Below are 17529 nucleotides of genomic sequence, written 5' to 3' on the forward strand. Positions count from 1 at the left end.
AAAAAAAAAAAGGAAGACCAGAACATGACCCTGTGGTAAGCTATAACATGGTGTCTAATTAGTTGGTCAGCAGAATCCATGCAGCTTCGAAAAGGCTAAATTTTTCACCTTTCTGATAATATCCGCTGAAATAAAATTGATATTGGAGTCCGGTATGCAGGAATATAGCCTCTTCCAGGTGAAACAGTATTAACCGAAGATGTTATAGCTGCCAGTGTCCAGCCACTTGTGATTTGCTTTTAAGTGCTTTTATCTTTTTCACTCAAAACAAGACAGGTTAGTATGAGTTTATTAGAAACTCCCTGCTAACAAATTACAGATTTGCATGAGCACCTGAGCATCAGACTGGATGGAGACACAAGTACATAAAGAAAGCAATCCCTTCCTGAGCATAGGGAAGTCTTGATCCTTAAAGCTGCTACATCAGAAACCAAAAAGGGCACAAAATTTTTTAAGCACCACAACTCTATTTTTTTTGGCACTACACAAGTCAAACACCAAAACCTCACAAGTTGCCTTAACAAGTCAATTCCGGTGGGTTGACCCTGGCTGGACACCAGGGTCCCACCAAAGCTGCTCTATCACTCCCCTCCTCAGCTGGACAAGGGAGAGAAAATATAACAAAAGGCTCGTGAGTTGAGATAAGGACGGGGAGAGATCACTCACCAATTACTGTCATGGGCAAAACGGACTTGACTTGGGGAAAAAAAAAATCATCAATCAAATCAGAGTAGGGTAATAAGAAGTAAAACCAAACCTTAAAAACACCTTTCCCCCACCCCCACCACTTCACTCATGATATTCTCTACCTCCTCCCTGTCCCAAGCAGCGCAGGAAATGGGGGTTGCAGTCAGTTCATCACACCTTGTCTCTGCTGCTCCTTCCTCCTCAAGGGGAGGACTCCTCACACTCCTCCCCTCCTCCAGCCTGGGATCCCTCCATGGGAGACAGTCCTCCATGAACTTCTCCAATGTGAGTCCTTCCCATGGGCTGCAGTTCTTCAGGAACTGCTCCAGCCTGGGTCCCCCACGGGTGCCGTCCTTCAGGAACAGGCTGCTCCAGCCTGGGTCCCCCATGGGGTCATAGGTCCTGCCACCAAACCTGCTCCAGCCTGGGCTCCCCTCTCTCTCTCCCACAGGGTCACAGGTCCTGCCAGGAGCCTGCTCCAGCTTGGGCCTCCCACAGGGTCACAGTCTCCTTCGGGCATCCCCCTGCTCCAGCATGGGGTCCTCCCCAGGCTGCAGGTGGAGATCTGCTCCCCCGTGGAGCTCCATGGGCTACAGGGGCACAGCCAGGGAATCTCTGCTCCGGCGCCTGAAGCACCTCATCCTCCTCCTTCTCCTTCTCTGACCTCGGTGTCTGCAGAGCTGTTCCCCTCATTCCTCCTCAAGGGGAGGACTCCTCACACTCCTCCCCTCCTCCAGCCTGGGATCCCTCCATGGGAGACAGTCCTCCATGAACTTCTCCAATGTGAGTCCTTCCCATGGGCTGCAGTTCTTCAGGAACTGCTCCAGCCTGGGTCCCCCAGGGGGTCATAGGTCCTGCCACCAAACCTGCTCCAGCCTGGGCTCCCCTCTCTCTCTCCCACAGGGTCACAGGTCCTGCCAGGAGCCTGCTCCAGCTTGGGCCTCCCACAGGGTCACAGTCTCCTTCGGGCATCCCCCTGCTCCAGCATGGGGTCCTCCCCAGGCTGCAGGTGGAGATCTGCTCCCCCGTGGAGCTCCATGGGCTACAGGGGCACAGCCAGGGAATCTCTGCTCCGGCGCCTGAAGCACCTCATCCTCCTCCTTCTCCTTCTCTGACCTCGGTGTCTGCAGAGCTGTTCCCCTCATACATTCTCACTCCTCTCTCTGGCTGCAAATGCTGCATGCCAGTTTTTCCCCCTTCTTAACTCAGTCACCCCAGAGGCGCTGCCACCGTTGCTGATGGGTTTGGCCTTGGCCAGCGGTGGGTCTGTCTGGGAGCCGGCTGGCACTGGCTCTGTCAGACACAGCAGAAGCTTCTAGCAGCTTTTCACAGAATCCACCCCCAAAAGCTCCCTTGCTCTAAAACCTTGCCATGCAAACCCAATACATTAACAAAGATCAATTCATTGCTGTATAGCCTATTAAACAGCTAGAAATTCAAAGGTTTAAGTATTTGCAATCCAGTACAGAATTGTAACTATAACAGCTCCAGTTTCAGATGTTATAAGAGCCTTTTTCTATTGATTAGAGAAAAGAAACTACTCCTGATCCTCCAGTATCACTTTATTATTAAATTCACTTTGAATCCTGTTAAACCTCTGTACTTTCTACCTACTCAGGTGAGAAATATTTGATTTGTGTTCTGCTTCGCAGTCATTTTGTGCAGCAACTTCATTCTTTTTAAAGGAGTTTTTAATATATAGTAACAAAACAAGATGATGAAAGTCACTTTCCCATATTCAATACTATTTGACCTAGCATATGTTACCAAACTCCATTATTTCTGGAAAAATTGCACAAGCTGGCTGTAACACTACAGGACAAACTGACAAACACAACAAAACTTACAACAGTCTCCTTGTTAGCTGTGCCTCACCTTTTTTTTTTTTTTTTTTTTTTTTTAAATACAGTCTCCAAGTATATCTACCACAGAAGTGTGGCCTTATTCTCTGCGTGGCTTTCCTTCTCTGCAAAAATGCCTCCTACAGACAACAAATAACCAGACAGCTTCTTCAACCTACAGTAGCTTTTAAATCTCAGAGTAGAAATAGAAGCTTCTAAAGCAGCCAGCCAAACATGGCACCCTAGATGTATTTTCCATTTTGAAGCTTAGAAAGTCTCCCTGGTTCAGATTATGCTGTAACATCTGCATCAGTCTGTTCTACAGGAGTGGCTGTCAGATAAGAGACAGACTTTCAGAGGCAGACTTTTTTTTTGGCAACTCTTCTTGGCAAAGTATCAAACCAATCCCGTAAGCTGGCTAGCAAGTCGAAGTAGCATCTTTACAACTCAGTAGCTTTGGCATTCTCTCAATGACCCAACGTATTTATCCATTCTTCCACTCAGTACCAAACAGTTGGGGAAAGCAGTATGCAACATAATTAGATAAGCATTCCAATAGATCCACCGAGCCAGACCTCAGCGATCTGGTCACCTAACTGCATTTAAAAATTAAATATATGCCCTTACAGCATATATTTTCCTCTCCAGTAGTTACTTCCATCTTTCCAGAACTGCATTCTGTTACTATTAAACGAGCATCTAATAAAGGGTCATCCTCCAGTCTAAGCTTTCTAATGTATGGAGTGGAAAATGTCTTCACATCAATATTGCTTCCAGATGGGTATCATTTTTAAGACATTCATGTATCTGACTTCACAGTATAAAATTAAGCTTTCATCTAGTGTAAGACTAGACTGACCTCCGGGGCTTCACATTTTCTTAAGTCAAGACATCGGTGGTAACACTCATCGTAAGTTTTCTCCCTCATAGTGTAACATCTCATAACAGTAAGGACCTTTATATTAGTAAAATCTGTTTTCATTTAAATGTATTAGCAACTTATTACAGCCTCAGGTCTGTAACCCAAAAATAACTTGAAATGTAAAAATATTTCAAATAATATTTTTCCATTTATGTAATCATAATCTCATGTGGCAAAAGAATTCTGATGTTTTGATTGAAATTAAGTAAAGGTATATTGCTGCATGCAAATTGTGAAGGAAAGTGCCCAGAACATTTTCAGAACCATTTGCTATTCACTAGTTTGCATCCTTTATTTACTGTTAGTGTGAAGACCCCACTTTATACCTTGTATGGTATGTAAGAATAGTGACCCAAAATAACCATAAAGCTGTTAATTTCAAACTCTGTTACATTTAGTTACAATAGTTTAATCTGTTCTAGTCAATCCCCTTTCTAATTCAGATTCTCTGGTCAAAGTTGAAGAACTTACTGTTTTACTATTTCATTGCAAAAAAAGCAGACGTTTAGATCATTTGATAAGTGGCTAATATCCTAAACACAGCTGATGTCCCATGCTTTAAATATATGACAATTAACGTTTACGCTTCCTCCACCAGGAAATTTGTCAGAATGGTAATAAGTTTACAATGAAATAAGCTACTTACAGTCTGGTCCTTCCAAATTGAGATATGGTATGTCCATTACTCTCATAAGAAATAGCCTGAAGCAAAACAGAAAAGCACCATTAGCAAATTTCTGTCTGAAGACCTTTTAATAAGATTTCCTTTTTATAGTTTTTTAGATGTTGCTTCTGAAGAAGCAGAATTAGTCATCCCAACCGTATCTTAAGCTATATTAAAACAGACCCGCTAATTAAGTCCAATCCATTATTTAACAATCCAGATTCAAAGAATTACTTGGCATCATGCTAGTAATTTTACTTATTCAACAAAACACGAACAAAGAAGCCCCAAACTGCTACTGCTGGAAAGAATTAAAACAAGTGGCAAAATGAACATTCAGAAAGTAGCAACTCTGCGCAGTAACAGCCAGTTACATGGCAGCTAGTGCAAAAGTTGTCACTCTAAATACATGTATACTTTCCCATTTTCTGACCACTGCATCACGCTTTAGACACAATGGATTTTAAAACCCTAAAACTGCAAAAGCCATCATGTCACTCCAGTGGAGATAACCAAAATGAGTCTTTTGCCCTTTAACATGTTACTGAAAAGTTTCTCAAAGCATTCAAGAAATGCTTTCAGTAAAATCTAATATTCAGATCCAAAACCAATTCCGAAATAAGATAAGTAGCCTAAAATCCTGTCATAGGTATAGATGCCACATTGCTGTTACAAAACATTTGCTGTGTACAGTGTTCACTGGAGGGCTAAAATAACTTTTCCATCATGACTTCAAAAAGCTTCTAAAATGCTTATCAGATCACAGTTACAGTATTCAACTAAGAAATAACAGATATAAACAGCTGATAAAAGCATTTTAAGTGTGCAGACTGATCTGTAATTTCCTAGAGATTCTTTGTACCATACCACACTCACTATTAGTTTTTAAGAGTTTGGATATTATGTTCTTATGGTTACTTGTATCACTGAAAAGTCTAATGGAATGCAGTTGATAACTTGTCTTATAAATACTCAGGAGAAAGGGGAAAAACAAAAACCACTGAGGAGAAAATGGACTATATGACAGGTTCACATGTGAGCCTGAGTGTCTTCAGAGAACTGGCACCAGTTATGATACACACTGTCCCATTTAATTTCTCTTCCTGAGTCTCAGGGAAGGTATGGTATAATGTGCACTACGTTCCCCTGAGTACTGCAGAACCTAAAAGGAATTTTATCAATAAAAATTAGAAACATCAGCATCAATTAACTTTAGAAACTTTAACAATTCCAGCATAGCGCTGAGTAATGAAGATACTTTACAAAGGAGCTGGAGGTTTTCTTATGTTTAGCCTTAGGTGCTACATTCCTACAGCCTTGGCTTCATTATAGCTATCTGTCTAAAAAAGGACAGGAATGACATCCTGAGAATGAAGCTGGCTTCAGAACACAGCTTCCACACGGAAACAGAGCAAAATGTCCTTTTTCTGACATCTCCTACAGATCCTGGGTAATACCGACAGGACATGCAGTGCTATTGCTCAAAACAGCAACAACAAGAAAAGCTATCCACCCAGAAAACAACAGACAAGAGACACAATGATCAGACCGTAAGGGCATCTTTTAAGAGATTAAAGGGAGAGGGAATACAACAAGGGAGTATGGGGCACATCTTCCAAGGAGGAATAGAAGGGAGGTGACTATATTCCATCTCTGGTGGAAGACGTCAGGCAGGATCATACCACCATCGCAGAGCACCTAGCTGGGCAGAAAAGAACTTGCAGGTCTGGGATCTCTGCTCTGCTAGTAAGCTGGACTTCACTTCAGACTGTTGAAAGATGCTCATTTCCATTTATTACCTATGATTCGTGCTCATGTCTTCATCTGAAATAATGTCCATGTCACTGTGAGTAGGGGCCACAGCCTTCTTCAGACTCCAGTGCAGGGGATAAGCATAGCCTAAATATATTTTCAGCTACTCAGTAAAAGCAGTTTAGTCTTCGCTGGATGAAGGTTGTCCATCATCCATGCAGGACAGCAAAAGTTAAAAAAAAAAAGAGAGGCAGATTTGGTTTAAGTTGTGCCATCTGAAGAAAAAGCTTCCACAGAATTCTTGGAACCACCTACTTTTTGAATTACTCAAAGAACTAGTTTAGTTTCCTAGGTAGCAGTTTTCCTAAAAGTAAAGATGAAGTTTACTAAAAATACAACAAAAAAATTGTCAGGAGAACACTTAGTTAAGCTACCCCCCACCCAGGTTTCATCATATTGAGGAAAGCAATACAGTGGCCAACAGCAAGAACAGACTTATGCCAAAAAATGCATATACCTGAGATTAATTAAGATTAGGGTTTTTTTATCCTCTGAGGCAAGTCTTACATTTATTTGTTTGGTCAGAGAACTAGGTCTCTAAACAGCACATACACACACAAACACACATACTCCCTGATTTTAATATTAAGTGCACTTACAAGTAAGTTACAGCAGTAACTGCGTCTTGTAGCACTAACTTACATCACATGGATTACGAACACTGAGTTGCAGCATAATCCATAATTAAGTATCCATAATTATGGTTGTAAGATTCCTCATCTATCTGCACAAAATCTAAACTAAGGTTGTTCTGTATGACAACATGAACCCTACTTTATATTAAATTAGCTAGATTCATGAATTTGTCACTATGACATTGCTTTTCATTACATTAATTCACAATTATTTAAAAGCTGTATCAACTGAGCTAAAAAATTTTATTTCCTACACTGTTCAGAGCCAGATCACATGGTCAGAGGATGGAGGTCTGTTTCTCAATATACAACAATATCCTAGGAACTCTGGGGTATTTTGAGGCAGCCACTTGGATGACAACTGTTTCTGTAGCAAGTCAAGTAAATAAGGAGAGAAAAGCTATGATCGTGCCACTTCATAGCAATGCGTAAGTAGTCTCAAGTAGTCAACATTCTTCCTCTACACTGAGCTAGGATGAAAGTTTTCACAGATGTGTGATGAACTGTGTAGAGAAACTGATCCAGCTGAAAAAAGAACAGGCATCTTTTTAAACCCAGATCAGTTTACCAATCCAGTTCAGTAACGAGTACAGCCACATATGGCTGAAAACTCAAGAACAGCAATTGTTTACTCCTACACTGTGATTGAAAAGTTATCAGTCAAACTGCAGAAAAGGACACTAATGTTCTTTTGCAATAATGTTGCAAAGAAAATTAAATTAATATAGAAAAACAGAGGGAGAAATGAACTTATTTGCAATACATGCCAGAGAACCTAGCTCCCTGGTGAGACATTTTACACAAATGTAACACAAAACCAAGCTATCTGTACAAATTTCAGTTTCTGATATCCCTTTGTATGAAAAAAAAAAAATCTAAGATAAATTGTATTTCTACAGACCATCACGCTATTCAGCTCAATAAAACATGGCGTTTTCATTTCTCTACACATCTTTCACCGCCTGCCTCCAGCTACATCAAAAGAAAAAACCTCAACATCCAACAACCCAAAGAGATTCGAAATAAAGTTGTCATTAAAAGTTTGGGAGGGGCTTGCAGGTGGGGGCAGGGAGGTATGGACAAGGAGAAGAGATGTTGCTCTAAACAAAACAGGTCCAAAACTTTCAAATCAACTCCACAGTATATCACACAACATAGCATCAGAATTATACACGTAAGAGTTTAGATACCACAATATAAGAAGTCCTATCATCTCAACTCATAAGTCTTCATTGGGAATTACTCATAGCAGACTGTTCACATGAACATGATTTTTCAAAGATATTGTATATACAATGAAGCATGAAGATTACAGAAACACATCTCTGGAATTCTCAGCTTATTGAGTTGTTTATCATATAACTTACTGCATTATGCTTAAAAGAGCCAAACAACCCTAAGGCAAAGTCTGTTTTTAATCAGTCCCACTCTTACAAGAAGTTGAAATTAAAGATTTTACCTATGTTCATCATTAACCTATATGAATACTAACTTATATGCTGGCCACCATTCTTGAATGGCAAGCCAGGAAGTTCTGTAACTTTGCTGACATAATGAAAGAGGTCAAAATAACTACTGAAAAAGTATTACCTAAAAAAGTATTACCTTCCTTTGAAGGCTAAGTTTGTAAAAATCAAAGCTTAATTTTTCAGTTTTAAATTTACTCCCACTATTCACATTAGTGACAAGTCTATTCAAACAGAAAACATTTCTAAAATCCTATCAGTCACACCAATCATGTAAAAGTTTAATCTCTAAACTGTATTTAAGTATTAACACCTACTATTCAGAGATCTTGAAATTAAGACTTCATAAGCAACTCAAAGAATCATAAAGTGGTCTTCTTTAAAGAACATTTTCAAGACTATCTTCATAATAGTTCAAACTGAGAACATTGCTTCTAAATAATTGCCTTATAATAAACTACTCTGTTCAGCTTCTTTCTGGAAAAACTTTTGTGACAGATAGGGTAACTTTCATTTGTTTAGCTTACTGTTTGCATGTTGTAGTTTGTATTTTGCTTGAAGAACATGACTACAGCACAAAGGAAAAGGTTTCCTTGTTCTGACTGCTGCCCACAGGATCAGGTAGAACTTCTGGAGGAAGGAGGAAGATATTTTTTTTTCTCCCCAGGAGGAAAAGAGGATACTCAGCTAGGGAAAGCTTCTAGACCACAAACTAGAGAAAACTAGGTGTAGCAGGAAGCTAGCTGGCAGCCCAGAGTATACCTGCAAAAAAGTCCCAGAAGCAACATACTTACTAGGGACCTTAAGATAACTATGTAAATTGCACAAGCCTTGGATGCTACTTACAGGTGCTAAACAGACCAAGTGCTGGAAATAGAGATCTGGTCTGCCAGGATGTACTGAACAGAGCAAAAGACTTGTTCACTTAAATATCTAACAGCTCTGACTTCTGACATGTATATAAATCTTTAATCTTTTTTTTTCTTTTTTTTTTTTTCTTTTTTTTTTTTTTAATTTAGAGTTGTCTTATTCTGGTTTGTTATTTTGCCTTATTGTAAAAAAACTAGCTTTAAAAATACAAGTCTTGGCCTTCTCACTATAAGGAAAAGGTGAGACAGCATCATCTCCAAGCTCTGACTGAGGTGAGGTGGCAGATGTTAGTTAGAATATGGCAAAGCTTCTAAGATCATGTGAAAGTAAGACATGGCAAGTCTTCCAAGTTTCCGTGATTTAAAAATAATACAAAGCTTTTCTGAAACAAGAAGCTACAAGTTCTGAATAATGACAGAATGGATAAACTTTCTTGTTTTCTTGTAAACAGTAATTTTCAGTTCTTGCTTGGGGAAAAAAAAAAAAAAAGAAAAGAAAAAAAGCTGCTGTTCTCCCTACAATTTTTTGTTAGCTTTCCCTTTCGTTACAGTTACATAGTGTTAACTCTGAAGTCAGAACAGACATGGCAGGCTTCCTCTCAAAACTTTGAAATACCACTGTTCGAGGAATGTCACATTTAAAGTACACAACCTAATTAACTTGAAAAGCTTAAATTTAATGTATTATTGCCACATTTTTAGAAGTTGCAGTTTGTATTTGTTGCAGATATGCATCCCTACAAAGAACTGAAAGCATTTTGATTAATGATTGAAAAAACAACCCCCTCAATTGGCACCTACTAGTGGGCATGTGTATGTGCTGGTGTTACTGAAAACAAGCCTGGGATAAATCCTATCTTAAAATGAAGTTATGCTGATCAATTCTACCATCACCTTCACATTCAAATCAAGTGGTCACTGCAAATCCATGTTCAATCTAAGGAATGTACATACAATTTATGATGTCCGCTAGAGTATATGGAGTTACTGCCTCACATGTCTCCATGTCAAGAGAATCACCTAACTGCTGTCACTATACTAAGCTTGTTTTCCAGATTGATGAAAGCTGAAATCCATTGATCACGGTTATTGCCTCATTTGTGTGGGCCATCTGAACCCAAAATAATTAATTTTGCCAACTCTGTATCATAGGGTTTGAAAGGATGGAATTTCTTCTGAATTTAAACAGACTAAAGCACTAGCAGCTTTTTAATTTCAACTTCTTTCCCTTCATGTGACAGGTTATACTATCTTTAGAAACTTCATAAGGTAAAATCGACAGATTAAATATGCAAGTAATCAAATCTGTGCATAAAGACTTCTAGATTTCTCAAGTCTTACTTCAATTTGTTCAAGTTATTTGCATGAAGATCCAATTCAAAAGCAAAATACTGATCAGAGCATCATCCCATAAACTACTAATCATAAGTTTATTATGACTACTTAAAAATTGGTTACCTGATAATGTTAATACAATAGCTTTGTGTTATTTGGATTGATAGTACAGTAGGGATTATTTTCGTTTTTCCAGACTCTTTAGCATACTCAGTTTTAACAATCACCAGTTTCTGACAATGTTCTACAACATAAAGTACATCTGGGCAGTTTTTCTTCAATTCCACTACTCCCAAAGCTTACTCCAGAAGTAACTTTCTAAATCGTAAACATATTCTCAACAGTGGCATGGACAAGGACATTAAAGCAGTCCAGGTACTCTTCTAAGTGTCCTTTTACAGGTTAGCAGAAAGTAAACCATTCTCTTCAAAAGAAAAGGCACTTACTTTACAAATTGTGGCCTCTCTGCAGTACTACTAGCGTGAACCAGAAAGTCAGTCAAAACTAACGCGTGAAGAAAAATGCGGCTAGCCATTGATTCTGAGGCTAGAGACATGTATTCTAAGGCTACTGTTATATTTCCATGCTTAGCAGGTCTTTTAACACAACAACTACTTACTTGTTAAAAAAAGGTTCAATGAGTTTTGATCTAGCAGACACATGGTTTTTCGGAGGACTGAGGAATGAACCTGATGAATGAAAAAGAAATTCAGTATGGAATAAGCAGCTACAAACAGCATTAAGGAGAAGATTTGAAAAAGACTACATAGATACCTAGGAAATTAGCCATGGAGATGAAGCACAGTCCAGTAATGTAAGCATCATATCCCGCTTCGTGAAGTTGTTCGGAAGCTGTATCGTAACTTGGAAACCCCTCTGCACTTTCTGAGCAGAAAAAATAAATTGTAAATACGTTATCACAGAAGTTAAAGGCAGCCCTTTATGCTTACTCACATGCTTATTTTGTCAGAACATAACATAATTTGTGTAAGTTAATAAGATTTTCAGAAGTTCTGAAAAAAAGCACAGTTTTGTTTTGTATTTTTAAGTAAGAATAAGCTCCTAGGATAGAAACTCCTTCCTATTAAAAAGCTATTAATCCTCAGACCTACTTAGCCAAAATGGAGTATTAATTCTAACACAATGACAGCAGGATTCCCCACACAGCATATTTTTTTCCTGACTGTCTTGCATTTAATAGAACAGACACTCAGGGTAATAGAATACTTTACTATTAAACTGTTTGCTAACCATCCGATTGACCTATGGTCAGATTTTTCAAGGTATGTAAATGATGAAGATGGAACTACGTGATTAAAGGATGTCTTTATTGACAGTCATGCTTGGTGGTTATGTGAAGACCTTGAGAAGTATCCCTTGAATCACTTCAGAAAGTGGAAACCTGAACAGGCAATCCTCTGAAGAGAAGTGTCTGAAAGTAGCCAAGTCTCAGCAACAGAGAAATATGTGCACACCACATTTTTTTCTTTATCATTTAAATTTTTCCCACTGCCAACATCAAAGTTATTTCACCTCTCTTAGCCAGCTTCTCAATCTCTAGAAAGCTGTCTCATTTTCCTCTAGAAGTTACTATGAGAATAGGACTGGAAGAACCAAGTTAGCTGTTTAAAAAGCCAGAATCATGACCCTTACATTAAGGTACAGGCTGAAAAGTGAACTCTATAATTCCATTTAATGTATTGCATTCAACCTAGCAAAAGAAGCTAAAACAATGATGAAACATAACCAGGATTTAAAACAGTGATACAGAAATACTAGCATAACTTATGCAATGGAAATATGCAAGCATATATATTTGTTGTATTTTGTAAAAAGAAACTTTAATCCAAGTTTTATACATAAAACTAGAGTATCAAAACATCAGGCCATTTTTCAGATAAGTCCTTGTAATATTTCTTTTTAAAATAAAGTTGTCTGAGATATAAAGCTATACTGGCTGAGCTGAGGAGGACATTTCTTAGTGCTTAAGTTAATTTTATTTTTTTTAATAGATACCTATCAAAAAGAAAACATAATTGAACTGATAACAAAGTATTCTAGTATTTTCAAACATGCTTTGCTTTGGATGTTCTGAACCACATTGATCATCTCTGATTAAATATTAACACTTCTGAGTCAGTTAACTGTTATGATCATATTTTGCTCAAGGAAAAAAAGGGATGAAATTTTTATTTTATATTACATCAGCAAAAAATAGTACCTGACAGCTGCCAAATTATGTCACATCCTGAGAAGAAGCTACAAAGGATATACCACTAAAAGGTCTGCATACAATTATGGTACCCTCCATATGCATGGTACTACCTAGGTCTCGGCACCAACAGCTCCTGCTCATTGTCCAAGAAGATTGTAGATTATCCATATTATTACCTCTCCTGTTACTACAGTTTAAATGCATCTGCTCTGCACACTCAGCAATATAAAAAAAAAAAGTGTCACTCATCTTGTTTCTGATTAAGCATTGAGACTTTCCCTTCCAACATACTCTACTGTTCAGCATTGCTCTCCCTTTTCTAAATCAGCAGCTTAAGAAAAATTCCAGAACCTTGATATAAGCTCACCTTTTGATTAAATATGCTTTTGTTCACCTCAAAGCAAAGAAAGCTCTACAGGAACTTTAATAATTTCTAGAACACACATGACTAGTCACTACTGTGTAAGTTTTCTTGGTTTTGTTTGTCCACGTGCCTATTAGAGCGCTCTGGCTTTGATCTGAAGGACAATAATAACCAAATTAAACAGTTTTAAAACAATTTCAAGTTAGTAATCAGAAATCAACCTAAAAACCGAAATACCATCATTAGGTGATGATAAAACTGCTGGCCACTGAGTAAGTCCATTCTTATATAATCTAAAATAAAGTGGAAGAATTCCTACTGACTTCCACTAATCGTTCTAAATACAACTGCACTATATGTATATTGCCTGCATTTAAAGTCCCTTTCCCTATTAATACTTAGTGTTTTGATGAAACTTAAATTTCAGACCAAGAACAAAAATCATCAAAACTCCTCTGAAAGAAGAAAACATTTCAGAAGTAAGACCATTTTGATATATCCTTACCAACTTTAGGAGGGCTGAATGGAACCTCTTTTAAACGCTTTTCCAGTTCTGCAAGGGATGTATTATTAATGATCTCCTGCAAGAAGAGAGACCATTAACTGCCAATGCCAAGCGCATTTTCCCTGGAAACTGAAATCAAATAGGGTAAAACGAGTATTTACTGCTGCCACCTTGTGTCCTCTAAGGATTTATACATAGCCTCATTTCAAACTAATACACCAGGGAAGTTGGTCAAGATAAGTTTTTAGAAGTTAACTCGTCTCTTCTACAAGATAATGAGTCACAAGCATTTATTAATACTTTTCAGAATTCTTGATGATTAATTATGCCAAAGTAATATTTCTATTTGAATCTGGTTCCACGCCTGCTACATGTGGCAGGGGAAAAGGCAGCACAAAAAGCAAGGCAAAATAGCCTAAATATTAATCATAATGGTTGAAGGTATTCAAAGTGAGTATTGAAGTGTGCTTGCTGACTGGACATTCTTGAATGGTTTTATAAGTAATGCTGATTTAAAGTAATACAAAGACAGTGAAAGAAGCCTGACAATCAGAAAGCTGCTCCTACACTTCAGCTTGGCTGAGTTGCATTACTGAATCTATGTATGTGTATATGAAATGTCACAAAAAGATATACCGATTATCAGTTTCTTCAAACCAAACTTCTTGAAGTTCTTAATCAAATATAATTTGTCAATCAGTACAATGGAAAAAACATGCAGAATCAATAGCAAGAGAAAACAAACAAACAAACAAAAAAAAAATCTCACACAATCTTTCTTAAAGTTGTCTGAAATTTTTGAGGACCAAATCTCCTGTGGTTCTATATTAAGAGAGTTGCTTACAGTTAACATCAAGTCTGTGGTCTGAAAAGTTATCAAGAACTCAGTACAATGAATAATGTATTCATTATTATATATAATATATATAATGTATCAAATGATGCATTATACTGGCATCCCAAAGCACCATTTCATAACAATAGCCTAAAACCCCAGCATCTACTGTAAGAACTACAAATATCAACATAACTGTACCAAACAAAAAACTTGTGTGCAATTATTAGTTTTTGGAATACAAAAGCCTCTATTCTTACTACAGTAGTATGCAAGACAAATCTGAAAATATCCACTAAGTACATTTTAATGAGATTTTCTGTGATGCAATGCTCTAAAGTCAGAGAGGTATGCAGAAAGATAGATGCTGCTTCACTAGCATGTTTTTTAATTAATTCATTCCAAAGGCATACAGGAAAGCAAGAGATTAGATCACTTATCTCAGTACTTCTTTGGAAGAATAAAACTCATGCTGCAAGAGGTTTTAAGGGAAATGTAATTTTTTTCTCCTGCTGACTACCCAGTGACCAGCAGGCCACAACAGAACATAATGATGATGTTCAAGCTTTTCTTGACAAATCTAAGTCAGTATTCACAATATTGTAAAGTTTTGAGTATACAAGCAGCTTCCAGGTCCTATTTGTCCATGAATAACACTTTTTTTTTTCTCCTGAGACGACACACAGTCTTGTGCTAACTTTCAAGACAACAAAAATCACATTTTAAGTAGCAAAAACTGTATACATATTTTGGAATTCAAAGCTGCTAAGTTACCTTAAAACTGCAACAAACAAGTCACTTGTACAAAAGTAAAAGATTGTATTCTAAAATTTTGTAAGTTTAGATAAAGGGTTAAGAAAAATCATTCTTTTACAAAAAAATGAGCATCACAGAAAACATTGTTAGACATTTTTCTCTTAAAAAAATAATTTGCTTCAATACACACTTAATGCAAGTTTGTATCTTCAAATTATGCTGTAATATTATATTAATTTACCTTAAAAGGTTGCGTACTTGCCATCAGTTTAGTATCCAATAGCCTAGAAACAAAATAAGAGCTAAATAAGTTGAAATGGAAGAATGACCATTTTGCCAAATCCTAAAAAAAATGTTCTGGTTTATTAGCTGGGAAACAGCAGTTTCAACCTAATGAAAAATTATTCTCAGATCTTAGAGCAGCCAAAACACTCCTTGGCTTTGTTCAGCATGAAAAAGGACAGCAACTAAGCAACAGCAAGAGATGCAGACAATAAGGAGCAAATAAATCTTGTTCCAAATGTACTGCAGATTCAAAACACCAAACATCAGGCCAAAAACAAGAGGGTAGCAAAGCTGCATCTTTTGCTAAGAAACAGAACAGCAGTACTGCTCTTCTGAAAAAGAGATGCTACAGAATACTTTAAAAACTATATTTATCTAACTTGTTCCAAATTTCATTTCCAGTAACAGCTAGGTTACAGGGCTAGGACAAACAGTATCAGCTTGCTAAAACAATACTAGAACAGTTGAAAGTTTGAACTAAGAACTTACCGGGGAAAGACACATGATGTTACTTCCTTGAACTCACTTAGGTCCTAATTTAACATTAAACCAGGAGATAAAATCCAAATAAGTTAACTGTTTTTCAGCCTCAGGACGATAGATAGCAGTAGCTACAATTATTCAGTCAGCTTCTAAAATTGAGATATAGGGACTGAATTCTCACCTCATAAGAGATGTATTTGTCAGCACTACCATAAATACCACCTACAAATACACAGAACTACAGACTAATTATTTCTGATTTGTCTGTGATTCCCAAGAGAAATGTTCTATCACCTCCAATACCCTATCCTATTATATAACCTAGACTACCTCTAGTTCCAGCTATGTTAACAGTTCTACTTAAGTGTTCCCAGCATTTAATATGACAGTGGAATATAAGCAGTCACTCCAGGTGGACAGCTGACAGCCTGCAGATTTAAATCTTCCAAGTGTCAAAAGTACAGGAACAACTGACAACTGCTTATGTTCCAATACCATCCAAACAGGTCCCAAGCTTCTTTCTTCCATCTCATAATCAAGTCTTCCCCGAAACACTCACAAGCCCTTGAGGATTGCAAGTAACGTAACCATCATGCAGGCCATCCTTCCAATGAAACCTTTGGTTTCTTCAGATAATGTCCTCAATGCCAATACATTGCTTAGTTTAACTTAATTGTTAGACTATTGCAGTCATGAAAGTATGCTCCCTCCAATTATTCAGACATTCCACCTCTTCACCCCAATGAACATCATCCTGTTATAAGACTTCTTATCATTCTATTACCTGTACTATACTATGAAAACAAGTATTCCCACTTTGTAAACTACAGAGAGAAAAATGCCACACAATAATGCTGAAGCTCCAAACCAGTATCTTAACAAGTCAGTCAAATTTACCTGCCATTATCCAAGCAGTTTCTGAAGGACTAGCAGATATGAGCAGAAACCACAACTCAATTCCAATGTTTAATTTGAACATTTTAAAAATTTGAAGAAGAATTCAACCCAACTAAGCTTTCTACATGACGATTTCAGAAAATAAAGCTGTAACCCAGAAGTAACAAGTGTTCTTTTAAAAAGACTTCTCTGTATAGACTGTCATATGCTTCCATTCACAAGAAAGTCTGGAGATAAGACTAAGACAAATACATTAAGGCATTTATTTAATCATCTGAACACTCAGAAGATTACTTACATCAGGTAGGGGACAATAGAACTGATGTATGGTATGCATAACATCCAGTAGCATATTGTGCCCAATAACAAGCTTGCCCTGTGAAAAGAACATTAAGTGTTAGTTACACCTAATGAGGGCCATGGCAAGGGCAATGTGTGAAAAGCACATATCCCAGATGGTAGCTGAGGGAAGCTGGGAACAAATACGAATCAAACCTCCCCATCACTTGCTCTCCGCCCATCCCACAGACTCCTCCATTCTCTCAGAGCAGCCACTCCTCTTTCCTCTACTCCCAACCACTCATCACAGCCTTCAGCAGCAGCTTGAAATGTTGAGAAGATACAATAGAACAGCTTGGTTTCCAAATGTATTCTATTTAAGATTGACGTCAAGTGATTTCTCACTCCACTATCTTTTAATTTACAACTTGTACAACAACTCGCAACATATTCTTTACGGTTGTAATATAGGGTAGTTATTAGGGTCATCATCTGGCTTCTCGCAATGCAGAACCTTTCACACCAGATGCTATACAAGCAAGCTCCTTCTTGAAAAAGTACAAGAAATTTTTTAAAGGTTAACTTTGATTCATTTGACATGACAACCTTTTCTTCTTCCCTGCATCCTCCATTTGCTAGAGAAAACAAAATGTATACTTTTTTTTTTTTTTTCCTTAAC

The 17529-nt window shown here is 37.6% G+C and overlaps 1 protein-coding gene across 1 annotated transcript in view; it reads right to left on the reverse strand.

Annotated features, from left to right (window-relative positions):
• Positions 1 to 4096: 4096 nt before the first annotated feature.
• The window catches only part of PARN (poly(A)-specific ribonuclease), a gene marked incomplete at its 3' end in the record, with an annotated part of 24774 nt that continues 11341 nt past the window's right edge, over positions 4097 to 17529 (reverse strand). The window contains exons 12-18 of the mRNA XM_010293581.1: positions 16870 to 16947; positions 15681 to 15724; positions 15148 to 15190; positions 13316 to 13391; positions 11006 to 11116; positions 10851 to 10920; positions 4097 to 4152 (exon numbers count right to left, since the gene is read on the reverse strand). Of these exons, the coding sequence (XP_010291883.1) occupies positions 4097 to 4152; positions 10851 to 10920; positions 11006 to 11116; positions 13316 to 13391; positions 15148 to 15190; positions 15681 to 15724; positions 16870 to 16947 (478 nt within the window). The remainder of the gene's footprint in view (positions 4153 to 10850; positions 10921 to 11005; positions 11117 to 13315; positions 13392 to 15147; positions 15191 to 15680; positions 15725 to 16869; positions 16948 to 17529) is intronic.

Source organism: Phaethon lepturus, unplaced genomic scaffold (assembly GCF_000687285.1).
Source record: "Phaethon lepturus isolate BGI_N335 unplaced genomic scaffold, ASM68728v1 scaffold18020, whole genome shotgun sequence".
Taxonomy (NCBI): Eukaryota; Metazoa; Chordata; class Aves; order Phaethontiformes; family Phaethontidae; genus Phaethon; species Phaethon lepturus.